Source organism: Cephus cinctus, unplaced genomic scaffold (assembly GCF_000341935.2).
Source record: "Cephus cinctus unplaced genomic scaffold, Ccin1 Ccin1_scaffold0401, whole genome shotgun sequence".
Classification (NCBI taxonomy): domain Eukaryota; kingdom Metazoa; phylum Arthropoda; class Insecta; order Hymenoptera; family Cephidae; genus Cephus; species Cephus cinctus.
Window position 1 is genome coordinate 4,306 of NW_014333085.1, and position 9,099 is coordinate 13,404.

At 38.6% G+C, this 9,099-nt stretch overlaps 3 protein-coding genes across 5 annotated transcripts; 2 read left to right on the forward strand and 1 right to left on the reverse strand.

The window, feature by feature from the left end:
- The first annotated feature begins 2,326 nt into the window (after positions 1-2,326).
- LOC107267391 (iron-sulfur cluster co-chaperone protein HscB, mitochondrial) lies at positions 2,327-3,699 on the forward strand. The gene is made up of 4 exons (XM_015739036.2): positions 2,327-2,582; positions 2,658-3,039; positions 3,105-3,361; positions 3,447-3,699. Exons 1-4 carry the CDS (start codon positions 2,524-2,526, stop codon positions 3,574-3,576), a joined length of 828 nt encoding a protein of 275 aa, XP_015594522.1. The 5' UTR covers positions 2,327-2,523; the 3' UTR covers positions 3,577-3,699.
- On the reverse strand, positions 3,589-4,767 carry LOC107267392 (adenylate kinase isoenzyme 6). Of its 2 annotated transcripts, none has more exons than XM_015739037.2 (4): positions 4,565-4,767; positions 4,357-4,472; positions 4,131-4,282; positions 3,589-4,042 (listed from the first exon to the last, which is right to left on the reverse strand). In XM_015739037.2, the coding sequence occupies exons 2-4, from the start codon at positions 4,397-4,399 to the stop codon at positions 3,707-3,709; spliced, it is 531 nt and encodes a 176-aa protein (XP_015594523.1). In that variant the 5' UTR covers positions 4,400-4,472; positions 4,565-4,767; the 3' UTR covers positions 3,589-3,706. The 2 variants fall into 2 exon arrangements, with proteins under 2 accessions (XP_015594523.1, XP_024940362.1); XM_025084594.1 differs by having other exon boundaries at positions 4,357-4,469; positions 4,565-4,761.
- Positions 4,768-5,344: 577 nt separating this feature from the next.
- LOC107267388 (putative uncharacterized protein DDB_G0286901) lies at positions 5,345-9,092 on the forward strand. Of its 2 annotated transcripts, XM_015739024.2 has the most exons (5): positions 5,345-5,899; positions 6,095-6,490; positions 6,561-6,644; positions 6,757-8,562; positions 8,625-8,762. In XM_015739024.2, exons 1-5 carry the CDS (start codon positions 5,882-5,884, stop codon positions 8,628-8,630), a joined length of 2,310 nt encoding a protein of 769 aa, XP_015594510.1. In that variant the 5' UTR covers positions 5,345-5,881; the 3' UTR covers positions 8,631-8,762. The 2 variants fall into 2 exon arrangements, with proteins under 2 accessions (XP_015594510.1, XP_015594509.1); XM_015739023.2 differs by having other exon boundaries at positions 5,346-5,899; positions 6,757-9,092.
- The last annotated feature ends 7 nt before the right edge of the window (positions 9,093-9,099 follow it).

Here is a 9,099-nt window from a genome sequence, read left to right on the forward strand (position 1 = left end):
AATTTTTCCTCGTCCACGCGAGTTTTCTGGATTTTGCCAATTCCGCGTTTATAGCGCACCGACGAGAGAAGAACACTGTGGACTCTCTATTAAATTTCGTTTTTGCCTGGAGATCGCTTTACGCGGATTTCCGTGAAATCCTCGCGTCGTTCGGTTCCAAAGGGGCGACGAGCTTTTTCGCGCAATGGCTTCCGGCGTGAAGTCATATAACGGGGATGCATGGAGACGCGAGAGATGGCGAGAGATGGTGCGGCGGTGGCTGCAGCCGTAGTCAAGGAAATAGAATTGAACCAGGAGGCGAGAGAGTTGGCCCGTTAGCTGGGTAATATCGTTAACCAATCAGGGAGCAGTTGTCTCCGCATCTCTCTAATGCGTAACTGCGATATTCGCCGGTGACCTGGGCCATTTACCACTAACCCACCGAGTCACCCTATTCAACTCCCCAAACCCCAAACTCCCAGCCAGCCAGTCAGCCAGCAATCAACACCTCCTAGCCATTCGGGCTCTCTGGGTGGCAGTCCCGCTGGGATAAGGATAGATAATCATAAAGAAATATAGGAATAAAATAGAAGAGATCTCTTAACGCAGAAACTCAGAATGGTCTATAGAAGAGGCTGGCACAGATCGAATTGCGATAGGGCCACTTTCAAAACATATCTTTACTTTTTTGGACTTGCAGTCTATTTTTGATTTTTTAAATTCTCATGCAAAAAGCCCTAAGCCCCAACACTTTCCGAGATAAACTTTATTTTAATTTTACATTCGGAATTATTTTATCAGAAAAAGTTGGCTGGTTTTCTCAGAGATGTCGCCAGTTATCATGCCCATGTGGACACACGACGTCATCACGCGGCATCGTGTAAACGCGCCTTAAGCTAGGGCATCGTGTGGACGCGCCCTATGAAAAAGCGACGCTACGCCTCGCGTGGCGTCAGTAGCCAGTAGACAATGGCCAGTAGTCAGTAAAAACGGTTCCTATTCAACGTCAGTGAACAATATGTGTGTATCTTAAAATAAATAGTATCATTCATCCTTTTAGCGTGTGTTACTGTACTGATCACCTAAAACACGGCTTCGTAGCTGCAAACATTATCTCCTATTCCCTACACCCAGGAGGTGCTGCTGCCCTCTTATCAGCGAAAGTTTGAACTAATGCGAATTCTTTAATAACAACTGATCCATTGAAATTTCGAAGATGCGATTTTCAAATTGCATCCGAAATTATTTTATTTTAGAATGTAGAACTGATGAAGGAAAAACGAAGTCAGAACACGGATAATATAGCAGAGATGCAATGGAAATTACGGTAGAGAAAATGGAGCGTAGTTGAAAAAGGGTGTCATAGCATAATGGTGGAGGAGTAGGAGAAGGATGTAGTTAGGACGGAGGAGAGTAAGAGAGAGACAGTACGCTTTCGTACTCTGGGATATTGACAGAGGGCAAAAGAATATCTACGTGTATAAATGTTACAAGATAATTTATTCGACAAATGCAATAATGATACATTATACGCCATTACTTTCACAAATATTCCTGTTCGTAAATTTTGAAAATACTCGAAATTTCACCTTCGGGAGGCTGTATCTCAGTTTTTTTTTTAAATTCTGGGTAAGTCAAGAACTAATATTAATACCTATCGTGAGCTGTAGAACTCCTCGAGAACTATTGATTGAAATTTTTTGAAATGTTTTTAAGAGATTTTTAAAAAGTTGTGGTGTCGGTGATCCATACTCGTGTAGCAGCTCAATTTTTCGAAAATATATATTTTATCGATGTTATGTTGCAGAACTATTGTTAAAACCTATCAGAAATTATAGAACTCCTCGAGAACTATTGAAAAAGCCTATTGATGAATCATTTTCCAAATATTGAGGTGCTATACGGGTATGAAGTTGACACCGCAATTTCTTAAAAATGTTTTAAGAATACGCTTTTTCAATATTTCTCGAGAAGTTCTATAGTTTCTGATAGATTTTACCAATAGTTCTGCTACGCAACATCGATAAAATTTCTATTAAATATACTGGTGGCATCATACATTTCAGTGTAGGCTGGCATGACTTGCTGGCTTTTGTCATATTAAACTTACCGAGCTTATACTGTGCGCTCGAATTTATGATTGCAATGAAAACAATATTTAGGCTATATCCGATGAGCTTCCTCGTTCGAAGTGTTGGTTTGGGAACCAGCTGTAAGTAACGGAGAACCTTCTACCTGCCAAGCTACACATTCGTGATTACGGGCAGCTCGGCTACGACGGGATTTGCATTGTCGACGGAAGCGATGATCACAAAACTCTACTTCCGAATTCGCCGCTACGATTCAGCGCCATGTTTTTGGTATCGCCTAAAACCGTAGCGTTGTGGATCTCCCTACTCATCTCTGGTTGGCATCAGTTCTTGGAATATCTCCTTGAACAGGTAGCCATAAAATGAGGACGAGAGGGTGATTTTCATCTCAGAGGAATAATGATTTGCGATAAACTGGATACGTTGGATATGTACAGTACTCTTCGGTATTGCTATGCTTAATTCTTGTTCTTGTCAGTGCTTTGTGGTGGAATTAATTAAAACTTACGATATGTACGTATGCACGAAATTAAAGCTCTTCTTATACCGTTGAGCAAACAATAAGATTTTCACTATATTATGTTTTAGATCCAATGCTATCAACATGAAATTAGCTGCAAGGGCTCTGTGCTCTATTCTTAAACTCACGTTTAATAAATCATATGGCATTCGATATCAACATTTCTATACTCAGTGTAAGGTTAGGCATGGAATGTCTGCAAACAATTTGCTGCACAAACAATGGTATTCCAGTGGTGATCCATCAAAATGTTGGAATTGTAAATATCCATACAGGTCTGAATTGTTTTGCTCAAAATGTAAAACGCTTCAGGAGCTACCAAAGAAACTAAATTATTTTGAAATAATGGGGCTCAGGCAATATTATGATGTAGACAATACAGAACTACAGAAGAAATATAGGCAATTGCAAAACTTATTGCATCCAGATAGATATGGTAATAAGTCAGAGGCAAGTAAATATGAGAAAGTATATGTTAAGTAAAAGGAATATTGAATATTTGTTTTTTTTCGTAGAAAGAAAAGCAGATATCAGAAGATTTATCGTCTTTGCTCAACAAAGCTTACAGTACTTTGAAGCATCCTCTTAGCAGAGGCTTATACTTGCTTCAATTAAATAATTTAATAATTCCAGAAGGTACAACAAATTTAAATAATGAATTCCTTATAAAAATCATGGAGAAAAATGAAGAAGTTGAAAGTGCTGCTAAAGACAAGGGAAAAGCAATGAAGCTACTAGAGGAGAATAAAGAAGTCTTAGAAAAATTATCCAAGTATGATTTGCTCCACTTAACAGAATTGCTGCATATAAAATGATTGCACACGTCTCCACTGTTTTTTATCTTTATATTTTTTTAGGGAAGCGTCAAATGCTTTTCGTGAGAATGATCTTGAAAAAGCGAAGGTTATACTGATACAAATGAAATATTATGCCAGTATTTACAAAAGATTGAAAGACATTAAAAATGAATTGGATGTAATAGAATAATGGTAATCGATATGAGCATTAGTTGGAAGTGCTTGTATAATATAGTAAGAAATTTTGAGGTTTACATTGTTCATGTGAAAATGTAATTTATAAATAATATAGCTGTAAAATATAAAAAAGAAATGTAAATTTATCTGTTGTCAATTTTCCATTGGGCAAACCATTGAAAAATTCTTTGAACATTCTCTTCAGTATCAGCTGATGTATTACTCTGTAGTTCATGAACAATTTCTTCCTTGTAAGATTCCTTAGCCTCTTCGAGAGCAGTTTGAAATATTTCACAATTAATATTGTCCTCCAACTTTTTCCCTGTGTATCCTCTTGCTGTCAAACGATCGTACAGAATAGTATTGTCTGTTCTCAGTACAAAAACAATATCGAACCAACGTTCAGGGAAGAGATCTGATCCATAATAATCCACAATTTTTCCACCCTTGCTCATTAAACTTTCCATACCATCAAGAAGCTGTAAAGCAAACATAAATAATAAAATTTAAGTTAATATTACAACAAAAATAATTATCAATTTGTATTAAGTATTAAAGTAATTGTACCTTATCCTCATCTAAAACAGGACACTGATACTCCTCATCAAATTCCTCCAAGCATTTATTGTCAATTGCCAGCTTACTAACATCAAGCCAAGTTAAACCAGTTCTCTCAGCTACAATTCGACACATTGTACTCTTCCCTACGCCTGGTGTTCCTTTTAAAATAAAAAGAAACAATTGTCAGTCCCAATTACATCCAAGAATCAATTTATCTAAATTGTACTTTTACCTGTTACTAATATATTCGGCAACATCCTTTTCATCCCGTTCATTCTATATAACGCTTTTAGAATGTTTCTTTGGTTTGTTACGTTACGCTTTGAACCGTTCTAGGCGATTCTTCTTCTATGGCACAAATAGTAGAGAGATACAGATCATTCACTTGCTTAGAGAAACTATGCTATTGGAGAATTATGTTGGAACCAGTAAGAACTAACCAATAAAGTATCTGATTCCTTCCTTCCTTTCCTTATGGCTAACTCCTACAATGAGGAGATGTGCCAGAAGTATCTGATTCAAGCAACGTGAGCTGACGATGTGTCCATAGATATAGAAATACCGAGTTTGAGTATAACCCTGAGGGGCGGAAGCCCTTTAGTGGGGCGGGGGTACCGAGGTATGTATGCGCACTTTGTGTCGTAAATCGGAGTTAGCGAATTTGGACACTAGGCGGGACTACCCCCACCACGTTCGTTGAAAGACCTGTATGTAAGACGTGAACAGGCCCATTGGGAACCTCCCTACTCATCTCTGTAATATACTACAGATCACTGAAATATAGGTATACTGGAACGCGTACGCCTATATTCGAAGGTAACCCGGCGAGCGCGCGACTGTCTCACTCACCTCGTATAGGAGGTTGTCCTTTTGGAATTGAACTGCGCATGTGGTGTACAAGCCCTGCAAAAGTGTTGTCCCACCGACATATTAGTGCCAACTGGTGCCAACCGTGATGCGATACAAGGAGCACTGAAACACAAGTGCATATAAATCGTATCTAGGCTTCATGATATAAATATAGAGCCTTATAAAAACAACAAAAAATATTTAGCAGTCTTCGAAATAAAATATATGTGCCACTATTTCATAATCAGATTATGTTATGTTGGCTCAGTCCTCCTCCCCCTGCGCACTGCTTTATCTGAGCTTAAACTTTTTCAGAGACTGTACAGTGTGTGATACAGCAGCCTACTGCACTCGCTTGTGTCCTTGCTATCTCTCTTTACGCGGCCCCCATCACTGCCGTACGCGTCCAGTATGGTTAGAGTTCAGTGCTGCAGATACTTTCCGTGTTCCGTTATACAATTTGACTGGCACATCTCCTCATTGGAGGAGTCAGCTATAAGGAAAAGAAGGAAGGTTATACAATTTGAACAGTACAACTGATAAAAACGGAACGGTCGCACGTATACAGTAATGATGTCATTTACACCGTACTGAAAGCTTATATCGGAACACAGGGACAGTATCGTGTGGCAGACAGTGGCAGACGACAGACTTTTGTATGGTTGTCACTTTGGAGTGCTCTGTGTAGTATTTCATTCAATTTCAAGAATTTTTGCTTCATTTTCCTGTATATTTGTTTACGGCTTAGTTAGCTAAGAGCAATACGAATCGGATAGTCAATGTAATATAGTGCAGTCTTGCAGACTACTCAAGGATATCAATCGGAAGGGTTATGAGGTTCCATTATCGAATAATTACATGTTTACGGTATTTTTCTATTGCTATTCATAAAACCGCTACATTTCAGTATGGCCGAGAAATGTAAGGTGAGTGTAAAGTGTGAATTTACCAATGGTATATATTGCATATACTCTATTAGTAGGAGGAAAGGATAAACTGTATAATACGACTTCTGAAGTTAGCTGTGGATTCTGTAGTTTATTCTTTAGATGAAGCTCTTGAAAAAGGAGTTATATTCTACAGTTTTACCTGCAAATGATTATTTAAACTTATTTTTCTAGGAATGTGGATGCATGTGCACTCAATGTTCTCCGATAGTACAAGATCACAGCGATATACATTTACATGTTGAAATAGAACACTTGAGACAGCGCCTCATGGAAAGAGATAGTCACATTGTTACAATGGAGACACAATTCTTAAACGAGGCTGATAAATTTCCTAATGGAGAGATGGCATCCATAAGGGAAGAGATATTAGCTTGGCAGGACAAATATTCTAGACTACTCGAAGCTCACAAGAGGGTACAGAAGGTTAACCAAAATCTTGAGGACAAGCTGTTAAGAATAGTCGATAAGTGCGAGACTGAGAAGGGTGCCTTTGCTAAGGACATAGCAACTCTGTCCCATAGACTTGCTGATGCCAATTATACAATACATCGTTTAACACAAGATAATGTAAAACTCATTGCATCAAATATAGTCTGCGTATATCGGCATCAATTCAATTGTCTCATTGATATTTCAGGAAAAGTACAGGAACGATGTAAATTTGGCTATTCAACTGTTGCAGTGTAAGCCATCTAATTTTGTAGGTCAGAAGTATGACACGGTAAGACAGGCAATGAAGACACTTTTATGAGAGATAAGATAATCTACCTAAAAGTTTTAATATAAAATTAAAATCTTTAATTTAAAATATTTCATTTCAACTTCATTTTCAGTTACCATTGGAAGTTCAGGCCAAGGTGCGAACTTATGTTGCACAAAAGCGACGATCCAGCGAGGTGACTGCGCCTGATGTTAAGAGCATTACTGTACCAATTTCGACATTTCCTCCAACAGCTATGGTATATAACGTTGCTAAGGCAAACATCGATAAAGATAGCGACGAGGACAACGACAGCGACGAGTCAAAATCTCCTGTGGACCTTGTATCGGCCTCCATCATGGCCAAGGTACTGAAGGATCGCGAGAGAGAGAGAGTTTTGGCCAAGCACTGCGATACCTGTTCCTGCCACAAAAGTATTTTAACGGCCGATTCGGCAGTGCAGACCACCGACTCGTCTGATATTTGTATTTGTAAGAAATGGAGAATGAAAGACGTCTGCAACGTTCAAACTGCTACTGGGATGAACGATAATGTGGGACGAACTGTTGAAAGTAAGGATAATTTTATTAAATATGACCGTACGTCATTAAAAAATTATGAACGTAGTGATAATTTCACTAGACAACCTATTTTTCAAGAAACCAATGATAATACTGTTAATAATAGTAAAGGTAACGTTTTATGTAATAACAATGAGAATATCAAGCATAGTAACTTTCAGTGTGTGAATGAGAAAGTAGGCACTAAACACAAAATGAATAATATCACAAACATCAAATCCAGGGGTCATGGAAATCAAATAAATTCAGCATGCCAGCACACAGGTTCAAACACAAAGGAGTCCACCAGTACAAAATTGTCTATCCGACATCAGAACTCTTGCAAAAATCAAAATGATACAAATGAACAGGCACCATCCCAAGCTGTTGGCAATCAGCCTGGTCTAAACAAGACAAGGCAGCTAAAATTACTAGCTAAAAAAGTTGACGCTCAAGTTGGATTAAAACCCAAAGACAGTAACTGGAGCAAGATCGGGAAAAATAATTGGCAACAAAGTATTGATGTCGATACAAACAACTCAGATAACAACCTCATGCGAAAGGAGGAGTTAAGTCGAATAAATATGATAAACGACAGACTCTGGAAAAACGAATGGTGGATGAAATCAAAGAACAAAGTAGGGTCATTTAGTACAACAATGCCAGAACGACCATTGCGAACGAATCATGAAACTCAAATCGACGTCATCAATGACAGAGTTTGGAAGAACGATAGCTCACGTGGTCACAGTGGTAAACCATTTCAAGTAACTTCGATAGAGGTTATGAACGCAATTGACTATACTGGAACGAATCAAAATGATTTAAGACAAACCGTCAAAGCTGCAAGTCCAAGTTTCAGTAGCGACAGCATTGTTATTTCAACCTCAGATCCACCAAGTAGTTCTAGCGCTCCTATTTGCTCGGGTAACGAGAAGCAATCACATTGTAGCAATAATTTAGATTCAAATTGCCAGGATCGTCGCGTTACTGGGCCAAGAAATTGTCTCGTGAGAGTCACGCCAGGTTCAAAAAATATTCTTCTAGATAATGCAGGACATTTTCATACTGTGCTCTACACCAGTAGTTCGAATAGGCCAAACACAGCTCTGGTACACACGGGTAAATCAGTGCGATCAGCCAGGTCGGCTTCAACCAGTAGCGAAGAGAATTCGCCAATATTACCCCAGGATAACGAGCAACTTCAAAGAGTCGCTGAATGGGTCCGTTCTTTTGCACCCGTTGAAAATTCATTGTCGAATTATAATACATCCAAGAAAATATCAGAGTTCTTACCTTGTACGACTCCGAATGATAAGGCATATATTTTTCATATAAACGCATGCGTCAACTATGAGGACAAGGCACGCATGCAAAAGGTATATACTGCTCCAGATTCCGCTGATACAAATTCAATGAACCGCATGGATATTTCTCACAGGCATGAATCATCCAATAAATATTGCAATAAGGAGATCGATTTGAAAGGTCAGAACGATGAAGATCTTATCACATTTGATTTATCAACCGATGCCAAAGTCCCTAATCAGAAGCAAAATGATCAAAGGGCTAATTCTTCGCCTCAGGTCGATTATGAAATCAAAGTGACTCGGGAAATGGAAGAAACTTATTTGAAGTTAGCGGCGAGCTTAGATCCAGTAGCTTTACGTTTTTCAAGTTCATCAAGCACTAATTTAACTATTAAAAAGTACAGAAATGATCACAAACGCCTTAACGTGCAAAAAGGTCAAGACAAACCGGACTCGCCCGCGACCACATAACGCAATTCCGATTTGTCATGCTCGCAATATGAGCGAGCGATTCCTTTAAGAAAAGAGTTATTTTTTTATCTATTATAAAGTAAAAGAGCAGTATTGAAAACGTGAGAGAGAGAGAGAGAGAGAGATATGGGGGGG